At 44.2% G+C, this 16,760-nt stretch overlaps 2 protein-coding genes across 5 annotated transcripts; one reads left to right on the forward strand and one right to left on the reverse strand.

Annotated features, from left to right (window-relative positions):
- Positions 1–55: 55 nt before the first annotated feature.
- tpte (transmembrane phosphatase with tensin homology) lies at positions 56–5,355 on the reverse strand. Of its 4 annotated transcripts, none has more exons than XM_072445961.1 (19): positions 5,254–5,355; positions 4,910–4,986; positions 4,357–4,437; positions 4,223–4,270; positions 3,981–4,142; positions 2,844–2,963; positions 2,668–2,767; positions 2,178–2,241; positions 2,006–2,070; positions 1,840–1,900; positions 1,653–1,734; positions 1,393–1,481; positions 1,264–1,325; positions 1,097–1,177; positions 899–1,004; positions 726–823; positions 397–492; positions 259–329; positions 56–178 (listed from the first exon to the last, which is right to left on the reverse strand). In XM_072445961.1, exons 1-19 carry the CDS (start codon positions 5,275–5,277, stop codon positions 76–78), a joined length of 1,590 nt encoding a protein of 529 aa, XP_072302062.1. In that variant the 5' UTR covers positions 5,278–5,355; the 3' UTR covers positions 56–75. The 4 variants fall into 4 exon arrangements, with proteins under 4 accessions (XP_072302062.1, XP_072302066.1, XP_072302065.1 ...); XM_072445965.1 differs by having other exon boundaries at positions 4,910–4,982; positions 5,254–5,322; XM_072445964.1 differs by having other exon boundaries at positions 5,210–5,305.
- Positions 5,356–12,155: 6,800 nt separating this feature from the next.
- Positions 12,156–16,533, forward strand: fgl1b (fibrinogen like 1B). Its single transcript, XM_072445518.1, has 8 exons — positions 12,156–12,336; positions 12,427–12,721; positions 13,755–13,914; positions 13,996–14,093; positions 14,968–15,056; positions 15,123–15,248; positions 15,684–15,748; positions 16,123–16,533. The coding sequence occupies exons 1-8, from the start codon at positions 12,277–12,279 to the stop codon at positions 16,301–16,303; spliced, it is 1,074 nt and encodes a 357-aa protein (XP_072301619.1). The 5' UTR covers positions 12,156–12,276; the 3' UTR covers positions 16,304–16,533.
- Positions 16,534–16,760: the final 227 nt, after the last annotated feature.

Raw genomic sequence — 16,760 nt, forward strand, 5'->3', positions numbered from 1 at the left:
AAAACAACCAATTGTCATTAATATTCGAGTATCCTAAGTATAAAGCACGCATGCATTTCGGAAAGGAAACGTTTATTAGGGTTCGGAGAAATACATGGTGACACCAAAATCTTCTTTATACAAGTTCCAAGTCTTTGCTTTGTGTGGATTGTCGAGCTCTTCTCTGGGCAGAAACAGCCTGTAAAGATTCAAATCAAAGTTTCAGAAAGTATTTTAATGGTGGTTAAAGAATGTGTCTTAAAACCCTTTGAAACATACTTGTCCTCTACTATAAATGAGGTATTAAACCAAAAGTAGAATGGGACATCTTCATATCCTTTTGGAAGCCCCTGTAATACAAAACAGAGTAGAACAAACAAATCTAAACCATTTCTATTCAAATATTGCGGCTCTTACAGCACTTGATTCAAACATGACTTTGACATCTCCATCGACCACAGGCCCGTTCTGTAAACTGATCACGGCTGCGTTGTTTCCCACATCTGGAAAAACCTAAACGACACACAAACAACATTGTGTAGAAGTGACTGTTATAAAAGATAATTATTTGCATCCCAGTTTTTACAATTATGAACACGGACCTTCACAGCAATTTAAGTGTGCGCGTTAAACTACATACTACAAACAAGAAAAGTAGTTATAATGTTATGAATAATCTGCGAATGTAATGCGTAGTACATGTTGGTATGTATCTTTTACAAACTTGATGATTGTGCATGACTTACTGTACAGTTGTCCTGTTTGGCGCACACGCATTCAAACACCAGCTCCTTTCGGACAATTATCTTCACTTTTAAATCACTGCCGTTGCCTTTGCCGACACCTGGTTCAAAAGTGAAACAGTCGTAAGTGCAAATTGTACGTGTAGAGCATACATTGTTGGATCCGTATGCCGCACCTGCAATAGAGTGAACCCGGATGCTCTTGACCCTGAGGCTTTTTGGAGGAGGAAGTCGTCTGTCGAACGTGGTTTTCATGATTTCGTAATACCCCACGTATCTGCTCTGGAAGAGAAGCACAGTCGACGTGAATACGATGTGGGCAGAAACCGTCGATTATTTGAGATTTTAAATGAAGCGGAAAAGTTTGCCCGCACCTGTGAGGGCGTCTCCACTCCCTGGAACTTGCAACTTCGACTTTTGTCCGTCCTCCTCTCGCCAAAATACTCCAAACTGTCCTAAAGCGGAGTATGTGCAAGATTAAAAACACACATAAATGCCAGTTACACATCCCAATACAGTGAACGCAGTGTAATTAACTCACCTGAGCGGACTTAAACTGGTCACTGTCGATGAGCCAAGTGCACACCATTGTACCTGTGCGCCCTGAAAGACAAAACGGAGAATAATCATGACGCATAAACAAAAGATCATACGGTCATTGTGAACAAACCTTTCCCCCCTTTACAGTGAATTGCAATGATGTTCTTTGGATCCGCCGCCATCCACTCCCTCACACCGGCGGTGTATTTCAGCATATCACTGTGTCACAATGTAATCGTTTGTCACACTGTGTCACAATGTAATCGTTTGTAAGATAAGATAAGATAAAGGATTATCTTATCTATCTTATCTTATCTTATTTTACAAACAATTACACTCGAGTACATGCAAAACTTTACAGAGAATGATTAAAAGAGACATGTGACGTACTCCAGAGAGGGCACATTGTGGTCATCGATGAAGATTCTCTCCACTTTGTAATGAAAGAACTGTGGGTCGTAACCTTTTTCACCTACGGACAAAACAAACAAACATTTAAATACGGAATTAAAACAGATTACTCCTTTTAATCTCCGTTTTATGGCTTGCTGGTTCCGTCTTGTCTCTGGACACTTACTGCACAGGTTGTAGACTTTATAGTGCCCTTCATGTTTAGTGTCTAGAAACCTTGCAACTTCCTAAAAAGAGACAACAAAGAAATCAATTGAGACAAGTAATTGAAAGTGTGAAAATGAAATGGTATTGCAGAGTGGAAAGTAGAGTAAACGGAATTTGTGGCTTACCTTGATGGGATTTCTGTAGAAGGACTGTTTGCCAGAGGAGGGGAAAGACATGGCAATGACACGGTCTGAACGGGAAGCAAATGAAAAGTTTGAGGTTTGGGGATTCTACTCTGTTTTAAATCTCTGTAAAATAATCAAATGTGTACAATATTCTACCGAACGATTAACAAACCTGTGACGTAAGTAAGGTCGAGGTCGAAGCCGTCCTTCTGATAACGCCTCTTATTCTCAGAAACCTAAACAAAACAAGAAAATCCCACGTGTCATCGCTAACTCAGTTTAACCCATTGTGAAAATAAATAATATAATAGTATCAAATCGAAACAATACAAAAGCATGAAACCAAGAAATATACTCTATTCTCGATGCCAATTTTGATGGGTCAAAGTAAAAGTTTTAAACAATAGATTATCACTTTCAACACAGAATAATAGTATTTTCTTTCTGTTAAAATGTGGTCTCATTCTAGATGAGTCCACATTTTACCGTTTAGTAAAGGTCAAGTTTTGTCCTGTTTTTTAAGAAGACTCAAATCCGAATCTAGTTTCGATACTAGTTTTAGTATCAATTTGCATCTTATTGTAGATACTTTTGGAAAGCACTTTGGTCGTCTTGTAAAGGGCTCTATAAATAAAGTTAGATGGATTGAAACGTGTGCTTACCATTCTCCTGGTGACTTTCTCCAACTCTTTTCTCTGAGCTGCTAATCGGAACACTCTCACAAGGATGAATATTCTCGAGAAACGCAGAAATGTCACCACCCTGACGACAGAGACAAACACATCGTTGTATTCAAACTGGATGGAAACCTTTGGCCCCGCCGGAAGTTCAAATGTACCTGGGGATGAGGCTGGCTCCCGACAAGTCAGAGAAAGTGTAGATCATTGTGACTATTAGCGTGACCCCGACAATGACAGCGTCCAGGATGTTCAGCCTTGAGCTAAAATACACGGTAAACCTGAGGAGGCAACGCCCAGTTAATCAATGTAAACACATACATATCACGTTCTTCTCGTCTATATGGAAAGATCAGCATCTATCTGGGGCGCAACTGACCATTTTTAATCAATCGACTAGTCAGCAATTCATATATTTGATAAGTCAACAAGTCAAAAGATCATTTCTATTGTACGTCAAGTCTTTTTAAACACATAATCAACCAAAGAAATGTTGAAATATAGAAACTGGAAGCTTCTATATAGAGAACATTTACAAATAAAGTGTATTGATGATGAAAATGTTAGGAGATTTTAATTTAATAATGCAATGTCTTAAAAGGTATTTTTGCATGCGTTTTAAAGTCTGCATAGTCAAGATACCCTATTTTTCGGACTATAAGTCGCACTGGAGTATAAATCGCACCAGCCATGCATAATAGAGAAGAAAAATAACATATATAAGTTGCACTTGAGTATGAAATGTGGTGTGAAAATAACAAATAATATCACATATAAGTTGCTCCGGAGTATAAGTATAAATGTAAGTATAAATCGCACCCCGGCCAAAACTATGAAAAAAGGTGCAACTTATAGTCCGGAAAATACGGTAACAATTATAATGATCAAAACACAACCACGATTATTTTCAATACTACTTCATATTTAAATTGTTGATAGTTGATTAATCGTCACAGCCCTAAATCTATCCGTGTGTTTCAAGGCGATAATGTCAGCAAAGTAATCAGGAATGGAATAATGTTACTTTTATACTATCATGTGGTTTTATACTTTTCTTGTTCATTCACTATTGATACTTGTTCAAACGAGTATCTAGTTTTGATACTAGTTTTAAAACAGTGTTGCACCCACTGTATCAGAAACGAAGTCTGACTGATGACAGGAGTTTAGCAATGCTTTCCCCGGACTTCCTCTTTGAACGCTTCCTGTTAAACTGCATTCTTGCTGACTCAGGCATCAACCAGTGTGTGTGCGTGATATGTAGAAATACTTTGACTAGATGCCACTTCTTCACTTACTTTTCTACATAGACCCGAAGCAGGACATCAGCGAGAAAGAAGAATGAAATGACCAGGGACGCGGCCTCCAGAGCGTTCCCCAGGCCCCGGCTCCTGGCAGGCAGTGACAGGTCCACGATCACCAGCACCATATCCACGACGATCAGAACCACTCCAAATATACTGCACATACAAAGACACATACAAAGACACATACGCTCAAGCACAATACTTGTACAGTCCACAAGGCATTAAAGACTCACCGGAATCCGAAAGACAGGACCACGGGGGAGATCTTCTTCCGGATATTGCTGTACGTGAATAATGTATTACAATGATTGGATAAATAAAATACTTGTCATTTAAATTTGACGCAAAGTAAAAAGCATGGACATACTGGTACATAGTGTCAGGGTCCTGATCCTCCTCTTTTCCATCGTCTATTTCCACTTTGGCGTCCTCCATCTTTGCAACATTCCTAAAAATAAAATAATAAATACAGGCCTATAATCTCGTATCACAAAATAGATATATTGTCACAGTGTAGTGTAGTAAGCCCGTGCACTGTTCATGGGTTTTAGAATGATGATAAATTAGTTACCAGAGAGTTTACCAATTTGAAAGTAAATAATCTTCTTTTGAATGGTGAAAAGTCCACAAACTGCTGCCAATAACAGGAAGCGGAAAGCAGTGAATTGGCTCTATAAGACATTATTCAGTGAGGACTTGTTCTTATTAAAAAATATATATATAATATATTACGCAATAAATACATGTCATAGAACCTGTCCTCCAGCTCACATGGTGATGTCATGTGACCACAACATATTTTTTTGTTTTAAATCAAATGTCTTGATTTCTGATCGTTCTAAAACCCAGTGATAGAGAAGACATTTTGTCAAATAAAATAATAAAACAAAACAAAGTCAATAATTAGAAATCCAATTTACCCATTTACACCTGCATCTGAGCCTGGACTGAAATGAACAGAAGACATGGTGCTGGAGTCTTCACTGTCACTGTCTGGCTTTGAAGGAGGGACAGATAAAAGAAAAGAAAGGGGGGGAAAAACTGTTAATTGACCAGTTAGGCAGCTTGATCACACAAATGTCAATAACATGGACATAGTTAAATTAGGCATACAAGTTCAGATAAAATGCATAATAGCGCATGTGTCCTTGCACAGCACTGCAGCCTCTCCACGCCTCATCCTCTCACAGTTTTCTGCAGTTTTCCCAGTTTGAACTCACCCTTTAGCAGCAAAAGCCAAGCAAATCCCTCAGAGCCAGCTTACCCGTGCTTCTGTCCTGCGTGACATTATACGAGCGCGGTCTTGTGATCTCCTCTTAGGACAGAAGGAAGATGGTTCAAAGGTTAACCCGAGCGGACTCTTTCTCTCCTCCACTTTTCCCTCCGCGGTTTGTGCAAACGTAGCGGGTTTGGACTTCCTGAACTTCAGTGAAAAGAGGCGCACCGCTCCTCCTCGGACTGGACAATAATGACACAAACCTTCACGGACTTGGACTCCACGAGTAAAGTTAGCTGTAGCCAAACTAGCCTCTGCATCGCTTCCTCTGCAACATCGGGGTAACCGCAACATCTGGTTTTAATTAACCACTTTCAACAAAACTCTCAACAAACCTGTTTAATGCACAAAAGCCTTCTTTATCATTAACAGGCTTCTACCATTGCATTTACTTCTGACTTTTTTGTGCTACTGATTACAAAACAGAAGAGTTGATAAGTAATCGGGATTGTGACGTCACTCATCAAACAATTTTTTTTTTTTTCAATTGTGTGTTATATAGATTAACATTCTTTACACATAAATCACTCTGCAGAGTGTCAAAGCAATAGAGCGTTTAAAGATGCTAAATAAACTCAGCGTTCATTCAAAACTATACTAACTATTGTTAGATGTATTTATCAGTAGTGGCTCAGCTGAATGTCAGTTTTTTCCAAAGCTTTTTTGATTTGTTTTTCCTCTATCTTTGAGCTCAGCCTGGAACGTCAAAAACGTCCGTTATCATGGAGATCCGCAATGTTTGTTGCTGGTGTGCTAATTGTGCAGAGATCTTTGATCTATTAAACAGCCAAAACAATATAACCACGTTCGTATTAATGATTGCTGAGTTTCCATTGGTTTGAAAAGGCAAACTGAAAATGTGTGACGTCACAATCCCGAGCTCCATGACATCCAGCCTGATGGTTTGTGTCTGTTGTTATTCTTTGTTTACACAATTTACACCAGAGCTTCTAAAAAACATTCTTGGGAGTTGGCCCCAAACTTTGGAACGCTCTTCCTCCACATAAAGACTGCAGTTGATGCTTTTAAGACACGTTTAAAAAAGCACTTTTATTCACTGGCATTTAACCCGAATGATAATTGTGTGGTCCTCTGAATGTCTTTTTTAATTTTGTATATTTTATATTGTTTTTAATTGGGTTTGTACACATTTATGTATTATTCTTTATTGTTTTAACATATTTTGCTTTTGCTTGTTTTGTACTCTGTGCAGCACTTTGGGGACTTTGTGTTGGTAAAATGTGCTCTACAAATAAAGTTGGATTGGAGATTTTTTCCACTTGTATCCACTGCGGTTAATACGCACTTGCGTTACTTCACGTCACTGTGGATCACTTTTACCACTGCAGGTCCACGATCGTCACACACAGACTGCTTTCCTTCATCTTCTTCTTTGATATTTCATGGTAGTTGGTGTCAAAGTGTTACATTACCACAGTGCTGACTTGTGCCACTGCGTTTATGTTTCATTCTTCAAAGCCCATGAGATCAGAGCGGAAAGGAATCAATGCACACATTATTTTTGCATATGCTTTATATCGACACGTGAGCGGTTAAAAAGTTATATTCAAAAAGCGGAGGAAGATGAGCGTGAATGGAACCAGGACAGAGGAGGAACTGAAGAGAGACAGAGGAGGGCCAGAGGAGGGACAGAGCCAAAACCGTGGATCGTTCTAAAGATGTGTGTGAGGGGCACAGAGGCAGACACGAGAGGGGCACAGAGACAGACGTGTGTGAGGGGCACAGAGACAGACGTGTGTGAGGGGCACAGAGACAGACGTGTGTGAGGGGCACAGAGACAGACGTGTGTGAGGGGCACAGAGACAGACGTGTGTGAGGGGCACAGAGGCAGACACGAGAGGGGCACAGAGGCAGACGTGTGTGAGGGGCACAGAGACAGACGTGTGTGAGGGGCACAGAGGCAGACGTGTGTGAGGGGCACAGAGACAGACGTGTGTGAGGGGCACAGAGGCAGACGTGTGTGAGGGGCACAGAGACAGACGTGTGTGAGGGGCACAGAGGCAGACGTGTGTGAGGGGCACAGAGACAGACGTGTGTGAGGGGCACAGAGGCAGACACGAGAGGGGCACAGAGGCAGACGTGTGTGAGGGGCACAGAGACAGACGTGTGTGAGGGGCACAGAGACAGACGTGTGTGAGGGGCACAGATGCAGACGTGTGTGAGGGGCACAGAGACAGACGTGTGTGAGGGGCACAGATGCAGACGTGTGTGAGGGGCACAGAGGCAGACGTGTGTGAGGGGCACAGAGGCAGACACGAGAGGGGCACAGAGACAGACGTGTGTGAGGGGCACAGAGGCAGACGTGTGTGAGGGGCACAGAGACAGACGTGTGTGAGGGGCACAGAGACAGACGTGTGTGAGGGGCACAGAGGCAGACACGAGAGGGGCACAGAGGCAGACGTGTGTGAGGGGCACAGAGACAGACGTGTGTGAGGGGCACAGAGGCAGACACGAGAGGGGCACAGGGGCAGACGTGTGTGAGGGGCACAGAGACAGACGTGTGTGAGGGGCACAGAGACAGACGTGTGTGAGGGGCCCAGAGACAGACGTGTGTGAGGGGCACAGAGGCAGACGTGTGTGAGGGGCACAGAGGCAGACGTGTGTGAGGGGCACAGAGACAGACGTGTGTGAGGGGCACAGATGCAGACATGTGTGAGGGGCACAGATGCAGACATGTGTGAGGGGCACAGATGCAGACGTGTGTGAGGGGCACAGAGGCAGACGTGTGTGAGGGGCACAGAGGCAGACGTGTGTGAGGGGCACAGAGGCAGACATGTGTGAGGGGCACAGAGGCAGACGTGTGAGGGGCACTGAGGCAGACATGTGTGAGGGGCACAGAGGCAGACGTGTGAGGGGCACAGAGGCAGACATGTGTGAGGGGCACAGAGGCAGACATGTGTGAGGGGCACAGAGGCAGACATGTGTATGAGGGGCACAGAGGCAGACGTGTGTGAGGGGCACAGAGGCAGACGAGTGTGAGGGGCACAGAGACAGACGTGTGTGAGGGGCACAGAGGCAGACATGTGTGAGGGGCACAGAGGCAGACGTGTGTGAGGGGCACAGAGGCAGACATGTGTGAGGGGCACAGAGGCAGACATGTGTGAGGGGCACAGAGGCAGACGTGTGCAGACCATTGTTCAACTAAATATGTTTCATAATTGAACTTAATCAACTTGTATTTACAGATATGGACATTATAACTTCAAAGACATTTTTTATTAAAGTGGCACCTACTGTATAATAGGTCTGCACAAAACTTTACTTTTCTTGTACTGAAGATCTTGATGGATCGTACAGACGGATTTATTCATATCCAATTCTAAGCAAGTTAAATGCAAAAATGCAAATGTTCTATAATATCTAGTTTACTCAAATAAGATATCCAAAATCCCCTCTGTTGACAAACTAGAAACAGAAATATATACAAAGTGAAAAAAGACATTTATACCTGACTATTCATTCTTCAGTTTCTATCCATCCATCCATCTTCTGCCGCTTTATCCGGGGCCGGGCCGCGGGGGCAGCAGTCTGAGCAGGGACTCCCATACTTCCTTCTCCCCAGACACTTCCTCTAACTCCTCCGGGGGGATCCCGAGGCGTTCCCAGGCCAGCCGAGAGACATAGTCTCTCCAGCGTGTCCTGGGTCTTCCCCGGGGCCTCTTCCCGGTGGGACATGCCTGAAACACCTCCCGAGGGTGGCTCCTCTCGACGTGGAGGAGCAGCGGCTCTACTCCGAGCTCCCCCCGTGTGGCCGAGCTCCTCACCCTATCTCTAAGGGAGCGCCCAGCCACACGGCGGAGGAAACTCATTTCGACCGCTTGTATCCGCGATCTTGTTCTTTCGGTCACTACCCAAAGCTCATGACCATAGGTGAGGGTAGGAACGTAGACCGACCGGTAAATAGAGAGCTTTGCCTTTCGGCTCAGCTCCCTTTTCACCACAACAGTCCGATGCAGCGACTGCATCACTGCAGCCGCTGCACCGATCCGCCTGTCGATCTCACGCTCCATCCTTCCCTCACTCGTGAACAAGACCCCGAGATACTTGAACTCCTCCACTTGGGGCAAGGACACCCCACCCACCTGGAGAGGGCAAGCCACCTTTTTCCGGTCGAGAACCATGGCCTCGGATTTGGAGGTGCTGATTCTCATCCCAGCCGCTTCACACTCGGCTGCAAACCGTCCCAGTGCATGTTGCAGATCCGGGTTTGATGGAGCCATCAGGACATTGTCTGCAAACAGCAGAGATGAGATCCTGTGGTCCCCAAACCGGACACCCTCCGACCCCCGACTGCACCTAGAAATTCTGTCCATAAAAATTATGAACAGAACCGGTGACAAAGGGCAGCCCTGGCGGAGTCCAACATGCACTGGGAACAGGTCTGACTTACTGCCGGCAATGCGAACACAGCTCCTGCTCCGGTCATACAGGGACCGGACAGCCCTGAGCAAAGGGCTCCGGACCCCGTACTCCCGGAGCACCCCCCAAAGGACACCCCGAGGGACACGGTCGAAAGCCTTCTCCAGATCCACAAAGCACATGTGGACCGGTTGGGCAAACTCCCATGAACCCTCGAGCACCCGATGGAGGGTATAGAGCTGGTCCAGTGTTCCACGACCGGGACGAAAACCACTCTGCTCCTCCTGAATCCGAGGTTCGACTATCGGTCGGATTCTCCTCTCCAGTACCTTGGAATAGACCTTACCTGGGAGGCTGAGGAGTGTGATCCCTCTGTAGTTGGAACACACCCTCCGGTCCCCCTTCTTGAACAGAGGGACCACCACCCCGGTCTGCCAGTCCAGAGGCACGGTCCCCGAACGCCACGCGATGTTGCAGAGACGTGTCAACCAAGACAGTCCTACAACATCCAGATACTTTAGGTACTCAGGGCGGATCTCATCCACCCCCGGAGCCCTGCCACCGAGGAGTTTGCGAACAACCTCAGTGACTTCAGCTTGGGTGATGGATGAGCCAGCCTCCGAGTCCCCGGTCTCTACTTCCTCTTCGGAAGACGTGACTGAGGGATTAAGGAGATCCTCAAAGTATTCCTTCCACCGTCCGACGACATCCCCAGTCGAGGTCAGCAGGCCTCCACCCGCACCGTAAACAGTGTTGGTGAGACACTGCTTCCCCCTCCTGAGGCGCCGGACGGTTTGCCAGAATTTCTTTGGTGCCAACTGATAGTCCTCCTCCATGGCCTCCCCGAACTCCTCCCAGGCCCGGGTTTTTGCCTCTGCGACAGCACGAGCCGCGGCTCGCTTGGCCTGCCGATACCCGTCGATGACCTCCGGAGACCTACAAGCCAGAGTGGCCTGATAGGCCTCCTTCTTCAGTCTGACGGCATCCCTTACTTCCGGTGTCCACCACCGGGTTCGGGGGTTGCCGCCACGACAGGCACCGGAGACCTTGCGACCACAGCTCCGAGCAGCCGCATCAACAATGGAGGCGGAGAACATGGTCCACTCGGACTCAATGTCCCTAACTTCCCCCGGGACATGGGAGAAGCTCTCCCGGAGGTACAAGTTGAATACCCTACTGACAGAGGGCTCCACTAGACGTTCCCAACAGACCCTCACAATGCGCTTGGGTCTGCCAAGTCTGTCCGGCTTCCTCCTCCGCCAGCGGATCCAACTCACCACCAGGTGGTGATCGGTTGACAACTCTGCCCCTCTCTTCACCCGAGTGTCCAAGACACGCGGCCGGAGGTCTGATGACACGACAACAAAGTTGATCATTGACCTCTGGCCTAGGGTGTCCTGGTGCCATGTGCACTGATGAACACCCTTGTGCTTGAACATGGTGTTCGTTATGGACAATCCGTGGCTAGCACAGAAGTCCAATAACTGAACACCACTCGGGTTCAGATCGGGGAAGCCGTTCTTCCCGATCACCCCTCTCCAGGTGTCACTGTCATTGCCCACGTGGGCGTTGAAGTCCCCCAGTAGAACAACGGAGTCCCCGGTCGGTGCATTGTCCAGTACCCCTCCCAAGGACTCCAAGAAGGCCGGGTACTCTGCACTGCTGTTCGGCCCGTAGGCCGCCACAACAGTGAGAGACCTGTCCCCCACCCGAAGGCGGAGGGACGCGACCCTCTCGTTCACCGGGGTAAACTCCAACACGTGGCGGCTAAGCTGAGGGGCTATCAGCAAGCCCACACCAGCCCGCCGCCTCTCCCCTCGGGCAACACCAGAGAAGTGGAGCGTCCAGCCCCTCTCGAGGAGATAGGTTCCAGAGCCCAAACTGTGCGTGGAGGTGAGGCCGACTATATCTAGTCGGTATCGCTCAACCTCCCGCACAAGCTCAGGCTCTTTCCCCCCCAGCGAGGTGACATTCCATGTCCCCAGAGTTAGTCTCTGTGTCTGGAGATCTGGTCGCCGAGGCCCCTGCCGTCGACTGCCGCCCAGATCTCTCTGCACCGGCCCCTTATGGATCCTCCTGCGGGTGGTGGGCCCACGAGAGGGCGGCCCCACGTCGCTCTTTCGGGCTGTGCCCGGCCGGGCCCCGTGGGGTAAGACCCGGCCACCAGGCGCTCGCCATGGAGCACCCATCCCAGGCCTGGCTCCAGGATGGGGCCCCGGTGACGCCGATCCGGGCGACGTAAACTGCCTTGTTCGTGTTGTCATCATAGGGGGCTTCTGTTTCATGTCCCAAATATGTGGAATTCATTTTCATTTTTACACATGATGCCTTATTTCTATATGAAAATATTACAATGAGAGGAAAATGTACAAAACATACAAAACAGAACTACCATGAAATACTAAATACTAATAAATACTAAAAACTGGTACTAAGACTGCATTTTTGTCGTGCACTGAATAGAAATGGAAAACTCTCAAATACCAGCTTCAGGTGAATCTTAATGTGGACCAGGCCGAACCAGCTCCAGCTCTAAATAACTCCTGACACCTGAAGAGAGAAACAGATGGAAACTGGAGCGAGATAAAAGACACACTATGCTGCTTGTTATTGAAAAGTTGAAAAGTTATCATGGCAGCAGTACTTTTACTGGTTTTGGTTTGCAGCGGCTTTGCTCTGATGGACATGTTTGTAAGTATCATTAATTTCCATATGGCTCTTGAATATTATAGTTAGGTTGTTGGATATTTATACAAATGCAAATGCCTTTCTCCTGCTTAGGTCCTGGACTCGTGTGAGAAGGAACTGGCAGATCTCAAGAAAAGCATAAACAAACTGGAGAATCACCTTTTGATCGGAGCTTGGCAGATCCGATACCTGCAGACACACAAATATCTCCAGCCTCTTCACCCGACCGCATCAAACAAAGATCCACAGTCACCAGCTGACAGTGGCGGGACCAACAGCAGCGGGACAGTGGGCAGCGGGACAGTGGGCAGCGGGACTGTGGGCAGCTTGGGCACTACCCAGAGGGCTCCCCTTCCGTCTGCAGGTACTCTTATTGTACATGACAAAGGTATGTTTTCTTATATCATCAAATGTTTTATCAGGTCCAATGTCTCTGTGTGTGAAACTCGTGGTAAATAAATCATTGCAAGTTTAGTTTAAAATTATTATTTTATATATATATATATATATATATATATATATATATATATATATATATATATATATATATATATATATATATATATATATATATATATACATGGTCAAGATTTTTATTTCTGATGTAATTATGTCATTCTGTAATTATTTAAATAAATAAATAAATAAATAAATAAATAAATAAATAAATAAATATATATATATATATATATATATATATATATATATATATATATATATATATATATATATATATATATATATATATATATATATATATATATATATATATATATATATATATATATATATATATATATATATATATATATATACGTGTTAACTTGTGTTGGCGTCACCTGCTTGTCTCTGTGAGTAAAAATGCAAAAAGAGAGAAAAGAGTAGTGCGTAGAAGTCTGGCATATGTCCCCTTTGTTCCAGCGTTGCCATTTTCATATTCATGGCAAAAGTTAGTCTTTTTTTCCATTTTAGAAATGTTTTTTTCTCCTCCTTGTTAATACTTTTTTGTGCTAAATTTCACTGGTATTCATCACCATCATAGAGTTTTATATCCGAGCTACATTATTTTGAAGTGAAATGGAATTCCGCTGTTGACAACAGTCTACATTAATCTCTTTTTTTTTTTATAAATAATGGTACAGTCACAAAATACATGATACTGATGAGCTACTTCACAGCCACAGTTTCTCCAACTAATGTTTCTCTGAATAATGTGCACTTTGACAGTGTTTTCTTTCTACAAGAATTGAGATAGATACATTTAATATAATTCTGTGGAACTTTCTGGGCAAAGCAATAACCTCATGGAGACAAAGCAAGTGGCTCAATCAAGAAAGATGCGTAGTGCGCTTTGAATTGATCAGAAATAAAATGACAGCAGTTTGTAGACCAGGGCTTGATGCTCTTTACCGCTGTGGCAGATTGTTCTGAACTGTTTGAGAGAAAGAGACCTCCGAGTGGCTTCTACAGGATCAGGCCCGTTCCAAACCAGGACCCTATGTTGGTTTACTGTGACATGGACGATGGAGGCGGATGGACAGTGTTTCAGAGACGGAGACATGGAAAGGTGGATTTCAATAGGTAACAAAGTCAATATTATGGTAATTTATGATGGCTTTTCTATACCAAACAGTGTCTGTGTGTGGCTGTTTGACTTTGCAGAGACTGGGTGGACTACAGAGATGGATTTGGGGATTTCAAACTGTGGAACGATGAGTTTTGGCTGGGCAATGAGCACATGCACTCATTGCTTTCAAAAGGTTGTCCTCTTGATAAACTGTACATCAGTGGTCCCCAAACTACGGCTCGTGGGCCACATCCGGCCCGTTGGGCCTTTCAATCCGGCCCGCCAAGCTTGTCCAAGTTATATTAAAAAATTAAAATAAATAAATAATAATAATAATTTGCCGTAGGCTTTATTAGACAGTAGATGGAATGAGAAAGAAAGGAAGGGGAATGATGAGAGGGAAAGGAGGACGTGCAGCAAATGTCGGAGTCGGGATTCAAACTCACAATACTGTGGCTGGCCGTTCAGTTTACCTTTCACCTGTAATGTGAAGAGATGGCCACTGTTCCCTCTAAGCTGCGCACTGCTCGCACATAGTGCACTGCTCGTACATAGTGCACTGCTCGCACATAGTGCACTGCTCGCACATAGTGCACTGCTCGCACATAGTGCACTGCTCGCACATAGTGCACTGCTAGCACTTAGCGCGTGCACAAGAAAATCTATGGCGCGCAGGAAACAAAATTCACCACAAACGGCCACCGGGGCCAATCAAGCAGGAAGCGCAAGTGTTTGACACTGAAGAAGACTCTTGTGGACAGTAGAAGACTCTTGTGGACAGTAGAAGACAGTAGATAATTAATAATTATTTAATGCATTTGGAAAACAATTTGTACATTGAGCCTTGCATTTGTTGCTTTGTTACAAGTTACAGGTCAAATCTTGCGTGTAATTTATAGTAATTCATTAGTTCACACAAACACACCATATTTTCCTGGCCCGCCCCCTCAGCCAAATTTTAGAACCCAATGCGGCCCTCGAGTCAAAAAGTTCAGGGACCACTGCTGTAAATGGTAAAGTGTCTTTTGTATTTTTATAGCTTCTGAATTCAATATGCTTTTTTTAAGGTAAAAACTTGGTGAAGATAGACTTAATGGACTGGAATGGACACAGAAATTATGCGTTTTATGAGAACTTCAAAACCAGTGCTGAATCTGTAAGTGAACAAAATGTGTCATAGATGTGCATGATAGCAATTACTTGACTGTAATCTTAATTGCAGGAGAAGTACCGCCTTCAATATGGCCAGTACAGTGGCAAAGCGGGCGATGCTCTGACGGGAGGAGGGGGGATGGTGGAGCAGTGGTCCTCCTTCCTCAGTGGGATGCAGTTCAGCACCAGAGATCAGGTTAAGGATCACAATCATATAATGGGCCGTCCCATTATTATACATGCATTTTGTTCCAGCAGTGCCTGAAAAAACAAAAACAGACACAACATGAAGATATAACTGTTATTAAACACTACAATTTCTTAATGGAATATGAGAGTTGTTATTTGTACCAGAGGCTTGTTATGGCATTTTAAAAGGGAACAATTAATATATCTAACAAATATTGTACAATATTGTAGTAATATGGTGGTGAGGCATAATATTTTGATCATAGATTAAGTGGAAAACATATCTTCATCATGGCACATACAAAACATCTGTGTTGAATATACTATGTTCTTTTACTGCTTTGAAGAAATACCTTCTTTTAAAAGTTGGTTATGAAATAAAATTGTGTTTCATAGTTGTTTACTTGCCTTACTCGTAATGTTAACAGTGATTTCTTGACAGGATAATGACCGCTACCATCAGGGCAGCTGCGCTCAGGAGAATCAGGCCGGCTGGTGGTTCAATCGGTAAATTCTCAAGTTTTCACATTCGAAAAAGAAAAATCAAAAATCAGGATTACTCTCAGGATCGGGGTGGGCAATTTTGACAAAAATGTATAGTTTTTTATGACAGTATTCAGACAATATTAGGGCAATCCATCAGATTTAGTTCAGGTTCAAGTATCACTAAACAAGAATGCACAGGAAAATTGACCACCAAAATTGCAGAAATATCACTACCACTATTAAGTTACTAAGTTTAAGCTCTAGTAATTTTTAATCAGCTCTTTTTTAAAGATTTATTTTTTATTATAGACAATACACTCAAATTTGAAATTATAATTATTTTGACATTGATTTGACTTCTACAATTATACTACTACTGTATTGTATTATTACAGATGCCATGCGGCCAACCTAAATGGAAAGTTCTATCGCAAAGGGAATTATTCTGGCCAGTTTGACAACGGAGTGGTTTGGGGAACGTGGAGAGGCCTCTGGTACTCCCTTCGACACACGACCATGAAGACGCGACCACTGATGTTCCTGGACGCTGTGGGAAGCGGAGATGGAGTATTTTGAATACATACATAATTTTTTCAGCCCTTTTTTATCCAACTGTTTTATTTAAATACACAACATCTACGAAAGCTTCTGATCAGGCTGAATTGTAAGCACAGGTCTGTCCTATTTCTACAATAAAACGTGCATTGTAGTCATAGCCTTGATCTGATCTTTGTGTTATGAACAGTGCACTGACACAAGTCTATTGTCTTGAGAGTGGTATAGTAGATTTACATTCAAATTGTCCTTACCCAGTGAACCTGAATTACACTATAATGATCTTAATAATACAAACATGCTGCATAAATCCAACTATAATAGATAAAACTTAACAGTAACAGTATAAAAATTCCAAACTTCAAAATGAAATAACCTAGATTAAAGCTGGGGTACTTGATTTTCAGACAGCAAAACCAGGACAAAATAGATATGTGTTAAACTCGTCCCTTGCTCTCACAGACCCACATCCACATAC

Source organism: Eucyclogobius newberryi, unplaced genomic scaffold (genome assembly GCF_026437365.1).
Source record: "Eucyclogobius newberryi isolate DKJ021-1_F unplaced genomic scaffold, fEucNew1.0.hap1 SCAF_15, whole genome shotgun sequence".
In the NCBI taxonomy this organism is placed as follows: domain Eukaryota; kingdom Metazoa; phylum Chordata; class Actinopteri; order Gobiiformes; family Gobiidae; genus Eucyclogobius; species Eucyclogobius newberryi.